The sequence below is a fragment of the Triturus cristatus genome, chromosome 5_1, assembly GCF_964204655.1.
Source record: "Triturus cristatus chromosome 5_1, aTriCri1.1, whole genome shotgun sequence".
In the NCBI taxonomy this organism is placed as follows: Eukaryota; Metazoa; Chordata; class Amphibia; order Caudata; family Salamandridae; genus Triturus; species Triturus cristatus.
Genome location: NC_140587.1, coordinates 716,779,417 through 716,798,300, shown reverse-complemented (window position 1 = coordinate 716,798,300; position 18,884 = coordinate 716,779,417). Strand labels below are relative to the sequence as shown.

The window sequence follows — 18,884 nt, the reverse complement described above, 5'->3', positions numbered from 1 at the left end:
GAAATTAAAAGCAATGACTTTCCGCAATCGTGTATTTTGTGATTTATTTGTAAATCAAACTGCGATAGTCTTAAAGCAGATATTCTCCTAACATCAAGCTAGCTTAGTTTAAAGAAATTATTTTACTTTTATAAATTGCTACATTTGGATTCCTTCCTTCCCTTTCACATAGTTTACATGCCAAGTGTTCGCTTGTGAGTCTTCCGATGTACACAATAAATACATAATGTACAATGCCATTGCGCAGGACAGTTTCTCATTACAAAGGAATGCACCTATACGCCAAAAGCCAAGCACTGTGCTCCAAAAGATGGGTTTCAAAACAGAGTTAAGGTTTGCAGATCTTTAGCAAAAGAAATGTGCTTGTGAAAGTTGTGTTGCGCGCCTATCAGACGGTATATGTTTTATAACATGAGAAACACAAGATATTATGATCTTGATGCTTCAGTACTTGACAATATCATTGATTACTGTTGCATATGTTTTATCAAAATTTGCCGTTCTCGTACTGCCGTAATTGATTATGTAAAAAAACTGCAATCTGTTTTGTACCAATAACTAGGTTTATTGGCGGGTCATCGCCGCACGGTATGACAGAGAATGTGCAAACAATTTATCATTAATTTCTTAATAGGAAGGACTCTCTGCATGTACCAAAAGGCCCCCCTCCTTCCTTGTGCTCGGTCTAGCATGACAGACAATCCCTCTCTCTCTCTAACCAAAACCGCATTTGCCTTTTTCTTGCTGTATGATTTAGTCGAGGCAGGCACACATTTTGTTCCTACAATGCTGCACTATTTCAGTCGCTCCGTCTGTAATGAACTTCGTCATTGCTCATCGAGGAGCACTGCTGTGAGCGGGATGGAGGGGTTTCGGGTCTTGCCCTTCACAGACGGGGAAGCATGCTGTTCACTGTCTGAAGGATTAGAGTGGTGGGAGCAGGGCATGCTAGTGACTTCTAGTTCCCTCCAGAAGACATGTGGCTAAAGTTGCAGGACATACTGCACTGAAGAATGATTTGATGACTGTGACCTCAGACTGCTGGGCAAGACCGGAAACCGGGATCAGCCACTGGTAAAAATATTCTAACCAGCCTCACTCATGGAAGTAGATTCACCAAAATGCCAGGGGTAGCAAAAACTACATCAGATGTCCTTCGACCACACTGACCGCGCAGAATGTGACGACATATGACCTTTAACCCATTGACTGTTTAACAGTTTGTCTTATTTATATCTAGTCTTTTTCACCGGTTTGTCCCTTCCTCAAAGTCAACTGTGCCCTCCTCCCGAATCGCTCTATATCTCACATATATTCCCCCTCAACTGATTCTCACCTGTTCGGACTCTTTCACCTCCTGTTTCCCGGTCTGTCTCTTTCTCACCTGTCTCTAAATCAGTAGTACAATCACCTCTACATCACTCCCATTTCCTGTACCACCTGTCCCTCAGCTGTTTTTTCCAAACTGCCTCCGTCACTCTCTAAACTGTTTAACCACTATGTCTCCCATTCAGCTCAGTCACTTTCTCACTACTCTTTCAACTGTCTCAATTCTTTCATCCATCACTTTATCATCTGTCCAGCTCCCCACTTCTTTTGCTTTCTTTCTAACCGGTCTCTTTATTGCACCTCTCTCAAACCCTCCATCGGTCTTTCTTACTCGCACATCCTGCTTTTGTCTCTCGATCTCTCTCGTCTCATTGTAGTATCCTCTTCCTGCTCTTCCTACCCCACCATTTACTTCAAAGTCTTTACCCTCTAATCACTCGCTCTTCTGTCTTTCTTGCTTCCTTTACATAGTCAGCAGGATCGCAGCCTGATTGATCAACTGCATGGGGGAAGATCTTGGCACCTCTTTCGATGCTGATTGACATTTTGTTTATAGTTCGCCCACTGACAGATTACTGGGAGGATCCATTTTGGGCCAACTGAAGGTTTAAGTACCTCTCTATAGAGATACTATGAATCCGGAATTGGTTCTGCTAAGTTTGCATCTTTCTGGTCCTGAGGTTGAGGGGGACACTCATTGATTGACCCTTTTTGGGACTGGAACTTGACTAGACTGAGCTTCATTTTCTAGAAAGTGTACACTAAGAGTGGGACTCTACCCCGTTTTACAGTTATTGTGATCACTTTTCAGTTTTTCTGCAGCCATTTGCTTGAATTTTCTGAGCACGGTTTGTGCGCACACACTTCGCTGAGCACTTTACTGATTTTATGATGATATTTACTGCATTTGACAATAAATGATTTCTAGAATCCCGTTTTTTGTGGGATATAACATTTTTGGACATACCTTGCATGTTTTTCATTTGTTGATCCTTTCGGAGCATTATAGAAAACACTTAGGGAGCCATTATGATGTCTGGCAGATCGCCACCGCCGGATCCGCCCAACATCTTTCCCCGCCCACCCTCTATTTACCCCCTGCCATATTACAATGGCGGGGGGTAATGCGGTGGACAGAAATACCGTCTGCCGCTATTACACGGGCAGGCGATCGTTACGATTGCCTGGCGTGCGGTCCTGGGCCATAATATGGTGGAAGTGCCTAGCAGGCACAGCCTGCCATATGATGTGTGCGGATTTGCTCCATTCCATGGTGGCGATGCCGCCATGGAAAGGCATGAGGGCTTTGGGGGCCTGTAGCGGGCCCTGGGGGTGTTGGGGGGGGCATGCACTTGGGGGTACCCATGTTACCCCCCTTCATTGGCATGCACAAGGTGGCAGGCACCGTGCGGTGCCTGTCATGTTGTGCATGTCAATGCACAACATGCAACTTTTACATTTCGGCGGGTGCTGCTTACGATGAGATGGGGGATGTGACCGCCAGGGTGGCGGTCGCATCCTAATTGTCCCTGCGGGACTGCCGCACCTCTGGTGGTCGATCCCGTTATCCTTTACGGTGGTGGGGGGGGGATCGTAATGGGGCCCTTAGTAGGTACTGACAAATTTTGAAGTATGTTATAACAGTGTCCGATAGGGTATCACTTAGTATCTAAATATTAGACACCCCAATCCACTTGGGTCTACGGGCTACTCCTGCGATTTTTGATAACAGGGTCAGAAGGGGGCACAGAGATGCCTTTTTAAAAGGTGTCAGCTCCACTTGCAAAAATAAATAATTGTTTTTTTAAAGTTTATGACTTTCCTCGAAGGCCATTGGTCGTAAGTACAGTGCAAGGGGATAGCAGGAGGCAAAGGGCATCTATGCTCACACCATAGGAGGCTGCAACTGAAAGGGGTATAGAGATGCTATTAGGACAAGCTAGTCCATCATGCTCTTAGAGCAGTGCCCAAGGCTGGGGTCCACCGGGCAATGCCGGGGTGGCAGATTGACCAACACAGACCTACTGGCATTGCCTGCAAAGTATTTATTTTAGTAGGGAAGTTTTTTTCCTAGAATCGGAAATACTATTTTCTAAGAAATAAATTCTTATCTAAATTTTATACACATTGCAAATTATGGAGACAAAAAAAGAAATTTTAATTACTTAAAACAGTGATGTACATTCTTATAATTTCTATAACATATATAAGCATTAACATTTCTCAATACCAAGATTCAATACAGTCCGCAACCCCAAATCACGTTTATCATTTTAGAAAAAGTAATAAAATGTAGCTAATAGCAAACAATTCTTAACCTGCAAAATATTTATTTTAGTAGAATTTTGCTTGTCCGCTACATCAGTAGTTGAACAGGAGTAATGTGAAAATAGCATATATCACTTAGCAAAAATCACTTTTGGAAGAATTTTGTACGGTGTTTGGCTTTTGTGAAATCAAGAGACAGACTATGTGCATTAACAAGGGAATACTGTTTAAACACCAAAGATAAAACCTATGCTGTCTCGAAGTCCACTGAATCCAAGTGTTGTACTTGATATTCAAATTTTTAATTAATATGTATAATAAGTCATAAGTGACAAGAAGATTTTGCCAAAGGCTGATTCATTAATCTCTAGTTAATTCTTGGTCAGGACATAGTACACTTCTTCATAGGAATATATAATTTTCTTTCATGCCCCTGATCGATAACAGTTAGCCTAGCTGTGGAATACATGCAAATAACATTAAACGGGGGGCGGGGGGGGAGGGGGGGGGGAAGAGTTCAAACGTCGCTAAAAATAAGAAGATTTCCTTTGGGTTTTATTCTCAGAGCTATAACTTTTGATTTCACTAATCACCACACCTTCTTGCACCAATCAAAGCCACACAAGTTCATACCACTCCTCATTTGCCACGCCCAAGAGAAATCTTCTTTTTCAGGCTTGGTAAAGCCTTCACAAAGATTTGATTCGATAAGTCCCCCAGTGAACTGATGGGTTGTGCGAGATTAGATTATGGTACACTGCGTCCACAACAGCAAAATGGAAGTTACTGCAGTAGTAATCCCCTCGTGAAGGTCACTATCCACAAAGAACATGCATTTCTAGCCATATAATATGCAACAACATGCACAAGGATTCCACAACCGCATGACATAGATGCAAGGTGAAGTGAATGAGCCCAGAATGGGGTAAAAGTAACAGACTTAGCATGGACAAAGTATGCAGACTACTGTCCTGTGGATATACATAAAAGACCACTAGAAACCCAACAAAGACCAACAATCAGTCTCCACATAGGATACTGCCCTTGTCCATCAGACGTGTGTGCTCTGCTGGTAGAGCAACAAAAATGAAAGGAGCACTTAATGTGGGCTCACAGGTATGACGTCTAATGGGAGACAAGAGTCTGCCAGGAAACAGAAGACAACCCTGGATGACCTTTCTGCACAGATGCATTACATAATAAAAACTAGTCACAGAGGAAAAAAGTGTGTGCTCTGGTAGTCCAGGAAGCGAAAGGGGTGGGGTCACTTGTGTGAGTGAGGCGGGGCGGAAATTATGCTCTGCAAGTGGCAATTAAATGTCTACCAACAATTTAAGTGGAGAGAGCTCCCAGCCCTTTTGCATGAGCCAGAGCTTTGCCAGGCAATTTTATTGAAATCAATCTTCTAGGTAAAAAACATTTTTTTTAAAGATATCATGCATTAGGGGCGAGGTTATTATTTAACATGCACACACAGCCATGCAAAACAGAAACAATAACGTAATTGTTGAACAAACAGTACAGACGCCCTTCTGTAATCTAGAAGGAGACAAATGAAGGCAAAATAAATATGTTTCTAGGGGTAAAACTGTACTTACACAAAAGACAAGAGGGGCAATAGAACTATATAACACCAGAAGGAAGAGATCGCATAATTCAAAAAGAAATAAAATTGCAAGGGCTTCAGGATGAACTGAAACGGTTTTAATTATAAGAGTTCCACAATAAACACAATTACAAATTAGGCTGCGCGTGTAACCTTTGTTGGGGTAAAGCTTCTGGTGCTTACAAGGTAGTTAACGGTCACGTGAGGAGTAATGCTGCTGCTCCTGCACCAGCAGTGTGCCAGGGTTTCGTCTGAACTGTATTTATTGCAGAGTTGGGGTTTGTTTGCCAATAGGAATTGTATGCGTTTCTTTTCTTCTTTTTGTACTGGTCTGTTTGAAAGATGGCTACAGTTGTGCAGACAGTTCGAGAGTGAGACAATGCTGAAGCAGCTGTGATGTTATCAAGAGACTGATGGTGCCGAGAGGAGAATGTGCGTCAGCTTGGAGTAGGAGACTGAAAAGAGTCAGCAGTTGAAGGGGCAAGAGGCAGAAGCTAAGAGCTCAATTTTATTCCAGGCAACCCTGATAAAAGCCTTCATGCAGAAAGCACTTGAGGTAACTCACAGTGGGAGGTGCCCTGGGCCTCCCAGGCTTTCCCAGAGAGGCACAAGGTTCCCGAAACCCTCGGGTGAGTTTCACTCAACCAACCTGTGTCTCAGGAGGCGAGCTGCCGATGAGAGGCGGACTGAGAGTAGTATCACACATGACCTGCCAGGTTTCCCACCTCTGAGGAGCACTGACGTAATGGACTCTTTTCCTTGTCAGCCTGCGGCAATATTAGTTAATTGCCAGGTGTGAGTGAAAATACTGCAGGAGGAATGTGACAAATGTCAGAGCTGGGACACCAGGAGACGCCTGTTGGTACACTCATCTATAGGTTCACCACAGTCCCACGGAAATACATGTAACGCAGTTATAATCACCACGATCTGGTGAAAGAAGACTTTAAAAGCTATGCATTCAGTTCAAACTCAAAACCGGTCTTTAAAAGCAAATGTGGCTATATAATGTAGCCCACGTATCCTAGAGTCTCCTGAGGCGGAAGCCGGGAGTGTGCTGCCACTGTTTTAACTATTGTTTTAACTTTTGTGTGTGATACCCTGTAGAAATACCTTTTTAAAAACTTGCTCGATCTCGCCTGAACAGCGTGTTGTAACGCTGCAACGTTTCCCCTGACAACCGCCACTCCGAGGGCGAGGCGCGTCATTGGACACGCCCACCTCAGCTGGCCACGCCCCCTCCCTGACTACAAAAGAGCGCGCAGCTCAAAAGCGCGACTCCCACGTATCCTAGAGTCTCCTGAGGCGGAAGCCGGGAGTGTGCTGCCACTGTTTTAACTATTGTTTTAACTTTTGTGTGTGATACCCTGTAGAAATACCTTTTTAAAAACTTGCTCGATCTCGCCTGAACAGCGTGTTGTAACGCTGCAACGTTTCCCCTGACAACCGCCACTCCGAGGGCGAGGCGCGTCATCGGACACGCCCACCTCAGCTGGCCACGCCCCCGTGACGCCCTCCACTTCAGTCATAAATTATGTGTCTCGCTAGGAAGCGCAGCGGACGAGCGCAGCGGGAGCGCCGTTTGCGCGCCGAAGGCGCGCCTAAGGCAAGCCCGTCTGCGCCCGTCCGCGACCAGACCGCGGCCGGGGCCAGACATGCTGCCAAAAACGGTACATCCGGCGGACGGACAGTATGGTCCGGTGAGGACCTAAAGGTATTCAACCCACCATCCAACTGCTGCCCCCACTCTATAGATCCAGCAACTCCTGACCCCGCCCTAACCTGCAACAACTGTGGGATAACATTCGACAACGCCGCCCCCGCAATACAGCCCATCCTTAAAACCCCCCCTCAAACCCACATCAAAGCGGGTCTACTCAACTGTAGATCCCTTGTCAAACACACTGATGAGATCTGGATCTTACTAGAAGAACAGATCTGGGATATCCTGTTCCTAACTGAAACATGGATCAAAGAGGACAGCCTGTCCTCTACCGCTTTGGCTATCCCTCTGGGATTCAAAATATGCCTCGCCAACCGGCCTGGGACAAAAAGAGGCGGAGGCGTAGCAATCATTTTTAAAGAGCACATAGTACTGACATCCTCGGCTGCCACGACGATTCAAGGTATGGAAGGTCTCCACTTTTGCTTTCAAGTGAGCCCTCAGCTCTCACTAGCAGGGCTAGTGATTTATCGTCCCCCGGCCAGCGCAGACTTCATCCTCACTTCCCTATTAGATACAATAGTACAGAGTTCACTTCTTCATCCCCTTTTTCTTGTGGTGGGTGATTTTAATATCCATATGGATAAAGTAGATTGTGTCTTGGCAGAGACACTCCGAACAACGTTAGATGCGGCCGGCCTTAGACTGATCAATGAGGGCCCCACACATACTGGGGGCCATACGATTGATCTTATCTTTACCAACATTAAGGACGTGCGACCTGAAAAACCTCTCCCTCTGATATGGTCAGATCATTCACTTATCACAATCACCTTGGACTTCCGTAGTGATACTAAGGTGCCCAGTAAGCGCTACTTTATGAAAAGACAATGGAACAAACTGACCCCCGAGGTTATGCTCCCGGCACTGGCGAGTACCACTCCCCTCCTGACAAATAATCCCAATAGGGACGCAGTGCTCCTTAATGAATGGATAGGAGGAATGGTATCCTCTATCGCCCCGGCCTCTCGTGCCCTATCTAAAAGACAAGCCCCCTCAGCTCCCTGGTTTACGCAGGAACTTAGAGAGGAGAAAGCGGCCTGTAAAAAACTGGAAAGACTTTGGAGAGAAAAGTACGATCCAGTAGGAAAAGCTATATATAAGGATGCATTAAAAAAATTCCGGAAAGCTATTAGGAATAATAAAAAACACTTCTATGCGGACTCGATTAGGCAGGCAGAACAATCCAGCAAACAAGTGTTCAAAGTTGTACAGTCCTTCCTCAAACCTCAATGTATTGAGAGAGAAGTCACCCCCACACCTTTACTCTGTGAGCAAATTTCAGAATACTTTGACCATAAAATCAAGAGAGTTTATGATTCCTTTGGTCCAGCGATAAATACTGAGAAACAAGACATAGCGTACAACAGCGAAAAAAAAGAAACCCTCACCCAGTTCGCGCATGTCTCTCTGAACGAGGTGAGGCAAGAGCTTAACCGTTGTAAATCCGGCTCACCCGATGACCCTTGTCCGGCTAAACTTTGGAGCACCTTAGCGGGCCCTGTAGCGCCCACACTCCAAAGCATCTGGAACTCTTCCATTACGTCAGGAATCTTTCCGGACGCTTGGAAGCATGCTACGCTCCTTCCCCTAAAGAAAAAACCAAATGGGGATCCAGATGATCTGACGAACCTCCGCCCAATATCCCTTTTAGCCGCACCAGGAAAAATGCTGGAAAAAGTGATACAACGCCAACTGAGTAAATTTGTGGAAATCAGCAACATTCTCCATGAAACTCAGTCTGGTTTCCGGCCCGGTTTCAGTACTGAAACGGCGCTCTTAGAGGTGGCCGAGTCAGTGAGGTGGTCGATGGATGCAGGAAGTTCAGCTATGCTGGTACTCCTGGATCTATCGGCCGCCTTCGACACGGTGGACCACGCCAGATTACTTTGTCGACTGGCAGAGATAGGCATTCAAGACCACGCGCTGAGCTGGATTAACTCCTATCTATCTCAGAGAACACAGAAGGTGGCACTCGGGACGATCTCTTCCACACCTAAAACCCTCAACTGTGGAGTCCCGCAGGGCTCAGCCCTCAGTCCTCTTTTGTTCAACATCTACCTGGCCCCCCTCTTCACGCTCATTGCCAACTGGGGTGTTAAGGCAATTTCTTATGCCGATGACACCCAGCTGGTATTCCCCTACACAGAAATGACACAGGAATCTTTTGCAAATTTCAAAGGCTGTCTCCAGGACATTGCACACTGGATGAATACCAACAAACTAAAATTAAACGCCAATAAAACCGAAGTCATCTTCTTCGGTAAAGGCCCTGTCCCAGCCCCAGAGCTATGGTGGCCGGTGGAAATGGGTCCCTCACCCTTGCCCAGTCATTCGGCAAAAAATCTTGGAGTGAGATGGGATGATAAGATGTCTTTCTCTTCCCATGTCCAACAAGTGGCCGGCGGCTGCCTAAGTAAATTAAGAAACCTCCGTAAATTTCTTAAACTCCTTCCCGAGAGTTGCAGGAAAATGGTAGTCCACGCAACTGTCACTTCACGGCTGGACTACGCCAATGGTCTTTACCTGGGCCTCCCTAAATTCTTAATCCATAGACTGCAGGTAGTTCAAAATGCGGCTGCGAGGCTGCTACTGCGAATTCCATTCAAACAGTCAGTCTCTCCGCATCTTCGAACCCTGCATTGGCTGCCTGTCGCCAACCGGATAAAATTCAAAGCCCTGACACTCGCGTTCAGATCTCTGCATGGCTCCTGCCCATTCTACCTAAAAAAACGCCTTCCTAGGTATACCCAACACCGTGCATTACGGTCTAATGTCCGTATCCTGCTGGCTGTCCCACGAGCAAAAAAGGCGCGCCTTGGTGGTCGCACCTTTTCAGCAAATGTCTCTGTGCTATGGAACTCCCTACCTCAAGCAATCCAGCAGGCTCCATCTGAACCCTGCTTTAAGAAGTTGCTAAAGACTTGGCTCTTCTCTCAGCCTCGCTAGGTCTCCCTCTCCTGCCCCTGGACCTCTGTGGTACGTTCCCCTCTTCTAGCGCCGGGACACCTCCCTGTGAGGTAGCTGTTCGCGCTCTATAAATCACATTATTATTATTATTATTATTAATGTGCCCCCTTGAACGAAGAAAACATGTAAAAGCAGTCTGGTCCAGCAAAATACGACCTGTATGTTTCAGCCACTTGCTTAAAAGTAAAAAATGATGATTAACACTCAAAGGGTACGGTGTGGACAATTGTTTACATTAAAATATGCATGTGCTGGTCTTGAATGAAAATATTTTGTAGGGGTCAGCAGATGTAAAATTTACACCTAGGTAGGCAATATGGAGGCAATAGCAGCATGAAGCGATAGTTCAAGTAGAACATCTACGAAGGAAACCACTTTGACTCCCAGTAAGATGCATATAAATATTCACATCAGATTGTCATTGCTTGGGCTGGATTGTGCGACTGACACCCATTCCCTGTACCAACGCTGCTGTTCACTTAAGAGCTTCCAGAAGACACAGTAAGACACCACAATGCAGGAGGCCATCACTGTTTTGTAAGCCTACCAACATGATGGTCAACAAGCATAAGAAAGTGACTGTTTTCTTACCTGCTCAATAACGTAGAAGGCAAACTCCAACCGCTGGCTTTGTAGCATTGGTATCAAGTGGCGGAAGAAAATGGGAAGGTGCTCATGACGGTTCCGAAATGGGATAAGCACAGCCACCTATTAAAACACAATGGCACCTTAATAACAAAGGCAACTGTCAAGGCAATCAACATCCATACTTTAACGGGGAATGATTATTTAGGGCTTCAGTAGATTTTTAAAGAATATTACCGATACACCACAAAGCCGGTTCATGGCAATACGGAAAATATGTATTTGATCAATATGCTACAAAAAAAGACTCTAGGCCACTTCTGACATGTAGGGGAAACATGAAGTGGATTACAATGAATATCCCTTTTCCCCATCAATAATACATCCCTCTGATGGATAACAAAAATGTATTACTCCCTCACAGGTGAAAGCCGGGTTCACATCAGGAAGATGGAACCAGCCATCGTGGACCAACATCAGACAGCTTTGGCCTACCAGCAAAAATGTTACCAACATATGCGAGTGTTCAACTGCATTAGACAGACATACACAATCCCCCATACACAATCCCCCCCACACACAAATCAACCCCCCATACACACACACCTCTCTACAAGGAGAGAAATATGAATATCTAACATTTTGAAGGAAGAATGACTCAATCAACTTAATTCAATGGCAACAGTACCATTTTCTGTCAGTCATGATATGAAGGCACTGCCTTATGAACAATCTGAAAATGATCACAGTTGAGAAAACCAAAAGAATGTATTTGCATGCGGGAAGCAAACCTATTTTTTTGGAACAAGCCTAGAACCGCACCAATGTTGCCGGAAGGATACTGCTTTCTGGAAAATACGCAAGTATCTACTTGTACTTGCCGAAGGCAGCCACAGTGGGTGAGTAGAACCAGAGTTAGTTTTCACCTTGTAGGCAGGAATATGTAGGTCAATGGCGCAAGTACAAACAAGTTAAATGTTTTGCAAACAGCAGCACACCCAACTTGCGTCAGGGTGTGAGGCTTATAAGTGTGACACAATTATTTGTATAATGCAATATTTTGCAAATGCTTTAACATCACCAGTGTAGATGGATGCAAACATGAGGCGCAGGAAAACTGAATGTTTTCTTAATCAAAAAATTTAAAAAGACAGGTTTTCCACCTACTCGTGCCAACTGATAGATTCTAGATATCCCATTTTTTCATAACTCCTTTGAAAGGCAAACTGCGCTTAAAAGCACATCCCTCTACATAACATACAACACATACATTAAAATAAGATGAAAACAGAGAAAAAAATGAAACCATGAAAGAAAATACAATAACGAAATGTAATAAGAGTAGCACACAGGAAACAGTGTTTGAAAAAAGCTACATTTGGGGATATTGATTACAACAGAATAAGATTTGGAGGACGACGATTAAGACGTGAATTTAAGTTCTTTTGAAACAAACATATGGGTAAAGGTACGAGTGATTCAGCTAGCTATAGGGCAGTAGCTGAAACGACTTAGCTGAACAACCTGATACTTCTCAGCCAGATACAGATGCCAAGACAGGGCAAGCGGCTTGTAGGCGTTTTGTGGTGTAGATGAAACCAGTGCTGATGACCCTCAAGGGGATCAATTCCCCACTCAAAACAAATGCCTTGGTATTAAGGCACCACATCATGTGTTGGTCAACAACCATTAGTAGACGTGGCACTCGCACTGCCCACCAAGGTAGGAACACATTTGTGACCCCATTTCAACAGTGGTAGGATCAATCAGCAGTCTAATCCATACTCCCGTTCAGTAGGAAGGGTTCTCTTCAGGATCAGCATGTTATTGTCACACTACTGAAAACATCCGCCTGTCCACAGTGGATTACAATTCTAAAACGTATGCACAGCTTTTGAGAAATCCCACTCAAAAATAGTTTAATTTCATATGGAATGTTACCAAACCATAAAGCAGCACTTCAAACTGTGTAATCTTTCAGAAGGGCCACAAGTGTCCAGGCATACCAACTTTGAACCACAGAGCATAGCTCCAAGAGAAGGCAGAAAACACTTCAAAAATTAGCTGCCTTGTTTATCAGTTGTTTAGAGAAGACGAGGCAATCATATAACGGTGAGTATAACCGCGGTATGTAAAAATGTCTTAAAACATGTGGCATTTTGAATTGATAATTTGAGAGGTAGCTACTCCCCCAAACTCCAATAAGACATACCTTATTGGGACAAAACATAGTTCACGCCTAAAACTCGCTCAACCGGTGGTAGCTATGGCATAAGCGGTTGGCTTTTCTCCAGACAAATGTGTTTTACATTCACGAAGTGCAAACAGTATTTGAGAAAGAAAAAATAATTCAATACCCAAACAAATGTATAAAAATGAAACTAAATGTAAAAAGCAAAAGGTTACAGTGTGCTACAAATGTAATTAAGGGACTTTAAGGTATGAACTCCCAAAGTTAAAAAGGCAAAAAAATAGCATGAACACAAACTGTAAATTGAAGTCAATAGTGGTCTGTTGACAGACATCCTATGTGTGATTTCACACAATGTATGGAGCAGGGTCGGATACACCATATACAGATCACACTGGTGAGAAGATTCAAGCAAGAAGGTCAAACATCTCCAGTGGGGTAAGGAAAGATGTGATGCCTACACAGGAACCTCAAAGTCAAATATGTCGAGTCTGGGCTCCAACTGAAACCTTCAGTCTTGGTGCCAAAAGCTCTAAGCCGCTCAGTGGATTTTGCCACCTTATACAGGCCTCAGGTCTGATATTCAGGCTTGGTCACATTTTGTTGGTTCTCAGAAATCTCTAGTGTGGGAAGGCAGGATGCTCCAATCCGGAACTTCATTGCCATCAAGGTTGCCTCTTTCTGGGAGCCTTGGCTCCCTATTCCAGTTCTCCAGAGGCAAAAAGACCAGGCAAAGCAGCAATTAGTGGAAGATTCTAGAAACGTTACTCCTGGTGTCTCCCCAGGCTTCCAGGGAAAGTTTCCTGGTCTCTCTCCCTCTAAATTCAACCTCAACTGGGCAGATGGTTATCCAAAAGACGTTGGAGACCTTGTTTAACCTTTTGTGCAGCTGAGGCAAACAACGAAGCCAGCCAACAATCCCTTGGAGAGAACTTCAAGTCCTGAGGTACAGGTGGACAGCAGGATACACCGCGGTTCTCTTCACAGTTAGGTTCAAACAGTAGTACTTTCTTCTGAGACTTCGCCAGGTCCAGGTGTGTTTAGATGAACTGGAAGTTAAAGGCAATATCATAGTGTAAACTAGGCAGTCACTGGCAACAACCCTGCTCCAATGCCTACAGATGTCCACAACAGCAACAATTCAAACTATTCCAGAAGCCATTTCCCCAATATAGCAGGAACTAGTCTTCGGGGTACAAAGCAAGCTCTCAATTTCCACCAAGGGTCACTCCCTTTGACTGGTCTGAAAAACGGGTTTCCCCAACAAGAAGCAGAGGCAGAAGTCTGAGATGATCTTCTGTTAAAATGTTACCTTCATATTAAATCTGTCACAAAACGGTTAGATACCGGAGGGTCAGAGGGAACATTTTTAAAGACCGCACAGGATGCACATGCTGAGTAATTCAAAACGGAGACGAGCTAGTTGAAACGGCACTAGCTCCAAAAACGAGAGTCGCTCCGTGGGTGTCAACTCACAGGGATTGGTGTGAACTGATGCTAAAACAACGATTTCTACAACGCGGTCGAAACTAGTTAGGAGTGCACTAGGTTCGTTTCAACTAGCTCATCTCCGTTTTGAATTACTCAGCATGTGCATACTTTGATTCTGCCCATTATGAATCTCCATGCGTCTTCGAGGCATTGTTACGCCTCTAATTCCTAGATTCCCTCATTTAACCCGCACACCCTGTTAAGGAGCGCAACCACCTTTTTCCCTAATTAACCGTGGCGCGCATTCCTTTGGCTCTCTGACAGCGTAATTCCAACCCGTCAGCTGCATACCAGTTTCCTTGGTAACTGCCACACGGGCGGATCAGCACTTTTTTTTTTTTTTTTAAATGAAATTTTATTGAACAATAAATCAATTACAAGCATGGGCCTACAACCACCAGGGCCGGCCGCTAGATTCAGAAAGGATCATACAGTTGTTAAGGCAGTAGTCGACTCCCGGGGCCCAGCCCCGTACATGGCTCCGGATAGTCCTAGGGAAGCAGGATACATAGATTTAACATAAATAACAACTAAAAACAAAAGGCGAGGCATAAGGGCAAAAAGTGTGGGTCAGGCTACATCTGGGGGACTCTAATTCAGACCTTCAAATAGCTATCAAGAGGAAGGAGTACTGATAGGTCGGGGGGGGGGGTCACGGGAGAGGAACGTCTATATTCGGTTATTCCAAAAGTCGCAAGGAACCATCAAGGGTCAGGGGGACAAAGCAATATCGGTGTCCACTAGGGGGGGGGTACATATACCCCCACGATACGCGTTCCATTGTCCCCAGATTCTACCCCATGCCCCCGGTTTACCACGAGCCACATACACAGTCTTCTCCCTGAACATGCACCAGTCCATGTTCTCCTTCCATACGGACACGGTGGGAGGCCGCTGGGAGCCCCAAAGCTGCGCTATATCTCTCTTGGCAATCATGTTCCCCAGGGCCGCCCACCGAGTCTGAGCCGCGTTATAATCATTGGGCTCCCACACATTCAGGACACAGCGACGCACCTCGGGCAGCAGCGCAACCCCGGTGACTTGTCCCATGACCACATGAACCCGACGCCAGTATTCCGCCACCTCGCGGCACTCCCAAAGGATATGGAGAAAGGTGGCACTGAGCCCACAACCCCGCTTACAGAGCCCGTCTTCAGAAAATCTCATCGAGACCAAACGGGGACCCGTCACATACACCCGGTGGAGAATCTTAAGCTGGACCAGGCGGAGACGGGCTGGAATGGCCACTTCCTTGGGAGACGACAGTGCGGACTGCCAGTCCTCGTCGTCCAATTCCACCCCATCCCCCGTCCACGCCTCCCGAAGGCGCACCAAGAGGTCAGCCCGATTGTTGATAAGTTTTTTATAAATTAAAGAGACAGTACTGTCGGGGACATGACCATCGAGTATGCGGTCCTCGAGGGGCGAAGAAGCCGGGATCTTGGTCCCCTCCCCAAAAACAGAGAGCAGGGCATGCCGAACCTGGGCGTAGCGGAAAAACTCCCTTTCCGTAAGTTCGTATTCGCTCTGGAGCGCCGCGAATGTTTTAACCGCACCCTTAATCCATAAATCTCCCACTCTACTAATACCAATCGTGTCCCAACGTTCAAACCCCTTCGCTGTCCAGAGGCTTCCCAGTCGGTCGGAGGCAAACAGGGGAGTAGCACATGTTAACCGCTCACTCCAGCCCATGGCTACATTGGCCGCCCTCCAGGTCCGTACCGCAATCTTAGTAGGGCCCGTAAGGGTCCGTCCAGCCGAGCTGGAGTAAAGTGCCCTATTATAGTTTCCGCCGGGAAGCAGGAATTTATCCATCTCATACGCCGGATTCAAGCCAGGCGCATACGTGGCATGGTTAATGGCCGATAGCTGTGAGGCCCAATAGTACCTGCGAATGTCGGGAAGCGCGATGCCCCCGTCGTACCAGGGGAGAGTAAGCTTTGCCAGAGCGATACGCGCCCGTCCGTCCCACACCAGTCTCCTCTGCAGGCTCTCCACCTCCCGAAAGTAGGACACAGGAATGACATCGAAGGAGTTCTGAAGTGCATAGAGGAATCTGGGAAGGGACATCATTTTAAACAGTGCTGCCCGACCCAGCGGGGACAAGGGCAGCTTACACCACCGAGCCGTGTCCTCCCTCAAACGCCGAAGTGGAAGCAGGAGATTCTGCTCATAGCGAGCCACCGGGTCCCTCGAGACGTATATTCCCAGGTATTTAAAGCCGGACAGAGATAATTGGATCGGAAGCCGAGGCGGCAAGAGAGGAGGGTCGCCGGAGATGGGATAGACACAGGATTTAGACCAGTTGATCGTTAGACCCGAATTTCTCACAAAGGAAGTCAGAACATCAAAAAGAACATTCAGCGACTGCCGCGGCGAGGTGAGATACAGGAGAATATCGTCCGCATACAACGAGACCCGATCCTCGAAGCCCGGGGCCCACCGGATCCCTCTGATCGAGGGCTCCCAGCGGAGCCAAGCAGCGAGCGGCTCCAGGGCAAGAGCAAAGAGCAGAGGGGACAACGGGCACCCCTGCCTCGTACCCCTACCGAGAGCGAAGGGCCGAGAGACCCGCCCATTAACCACCACCTGAGCCATGGGCCCCGTGTAAAGAAGCTTCACCCAGCCAAGAAATCCGTCCCCAAAGCCGAATTTGGTCAAGACAGCCCAGAGGAATGGCCACTCGATGGTATCAAAGGCCATCGTGGCGTCTAAAGAAACCAGCACGGCTGGTTCGGAGAGGTACTCCGCCCTGGCAAGGGCGCCGTGAAGCCGCCGCAAGTTAAGAGCGGTGTTACGGTGAGGGATGAAGCCGCATTGATCAGGATGAATCAGATCGCAGATGACGCTCAACAAACGGTTGGCAAGGACTTTAGCCAGGATTTTAGGCTCTGCGTTTAGCAGTGAAATAGGCCTATAGGAGGCACAGCGGTCACGTGGCTTACCGTCCTTGGGGATCACGACTATCGTAGCCAGACGCTGGTCGTCAGGAAGGGAGCCTGCCGCAAGGGACTCCTGAAACATACGACGGAGGAAGGGCGCGAGTTTATCCGGGCGCAACTTATATAATTCAATAGGCAGACCGTTGGGACCCATCGCCTTGCCCGAACGAAGGGACCGAATCGCAGTTGCAATTTCATCGACAGACAAGGGGGCGTCCAGCTGCTCACGGTCTTCGACGGACAGGCAGGGCAAAGCAATATCCCTCAGCAGAAGGCAAGAGTCTTCCTCATCCCTATCAGTCACCGGGGAGTACACGGCCCGGAGGTGGTCAGCGAAACATTCCACAATCTCACCAGGCTCAGTCACACACACTCCATCCGAGACACGCAGCTCCGGGACCACACGATTCACTCTCTCCTTCTTATCCAGCCACGCAATCAACTTTCCCGCCTTGTCCCCGGCATCATACAATCGACCCTGCTGCTCCCTATACATCGTTTTGGCAGCGTCAGTGACAAGAGACCTGTATTCAAACTGTTTCAGGCTGAGGGCATGGAGCCCGTCCGGAGTGACACCCGTCTCCAAGGCCGACTCCAGCCCCGAGATGTCAGTCTCCAGCTTCACCACTGCCTCACTCTTGAGCTTCTTAGCCACCACTATCTGGGAGAGGGCGTGTCCGCGGATTACGGTTTTAAAGGCTTCCCACAGGGACATTGCGGACGACACCGACCCCTCGTTTTCAAGGAAGTATTGGTCCATAGCCTTAACCAGGCTGTCGCGAGTCGTAGGGTCTCGCAGGTACCACGGGTTGATGGGAGCGATCCGCCCTGCAGACCGCGACTCGGTGTCAAAGAGCAGCCACAGCGGGGAATGATCGGAGATACCCCGCGCCAGGTGCCTAACCTCTCGTATCCGACCAGTCTGTGCCGCGGGCATAAGGAAATAGTCTAACCTAGAAAGACTCCCATGCGCCCCAGAATGAAAGGTGTACTGACATTGGGTCGGATGCATTAATCTCCAACTATCTACCAGACCGAAGGTCTCCAGCAGTCCACCAAGCCATGCCTGGGCAGCGGGGAGGGCCCTGGGTGGGTGACGATCCAGGCACCCGAAACCACCGAATTAAAGTCCCCGCCCATAAGCAAAAGACTATCCGGAAGTTCAAGCAGCATTCGACCCAAGTCCGCGAAGGTGGAGTTCTGAAGGCCCGGGGGGACGTAAATTGAGACCAGGGAAAGGGGCTGCCCCTCCCACCTCCCAATCAGACACACATAGCGCCCTCTGTCATCCGAGATTACCCTAGTGATATCCAACGGAAGTGAGGATCGCAGGAGAATGCCCACCCCCCTGGAGCCAGTTGTGAAACCAGAATGGGCCACGAGGCGGTATCCCCCCCTGTTCATTGCATGACAAACATTACCAACCAGATGCGTCTCCTGGATAAACACCACATCAGGAGTCAAACGACGCAAATACTGCAGTACTACACCCCGCTTGATACGGTCCCCCAACCCATTGACGTTCCATGACAACAGCCTCAACCCGTCCCCCCCTATCCCCTCCAATAGATCAAAGGCCCCCCAGTCAGTAGCACAGTTCCCGAGTCTGGACAAAAATCAGTACCTCGCCCTGCAAACAAAAAACACACAGCAAAACAACCCCTCCCTCCCCCCAACCCCCCCCCAAATCCAACTCCCCCCACCCTGCACCCCTGCGGGCCAGAAAACCCCCCCAACTTGCAGTGTGCCTATCGCCCTACTAACCCCATTCTACGAAAA

At 47.3% G+C, this 18,884-nt stretch overlaps 1 protein-coding gene across 1 annotated transcript in view; it reads right to left on the bottom strand.

Annotated features, from left to right (window-relative positions):
• The window catches only part of LOC146831406 (beta-1,4-galactosyltransferase 6-like), a 211,954-nt gene that overhangs the window by 27,315 nt on the left and 165,755 nt on the right, over window positions 1-18,884 (bottom strand). The window contains exon 5 of the mRNA XM_085605707.1: window positions 10,488-10,604. Within this exon, the coding sequence (XP_085461833.1) occupies window positions 10,488-10,604 (117 nt within the window). The remainder of the gene's footprint in view (window positions 1-10,487; window positions 10,605-18,884) is intronic.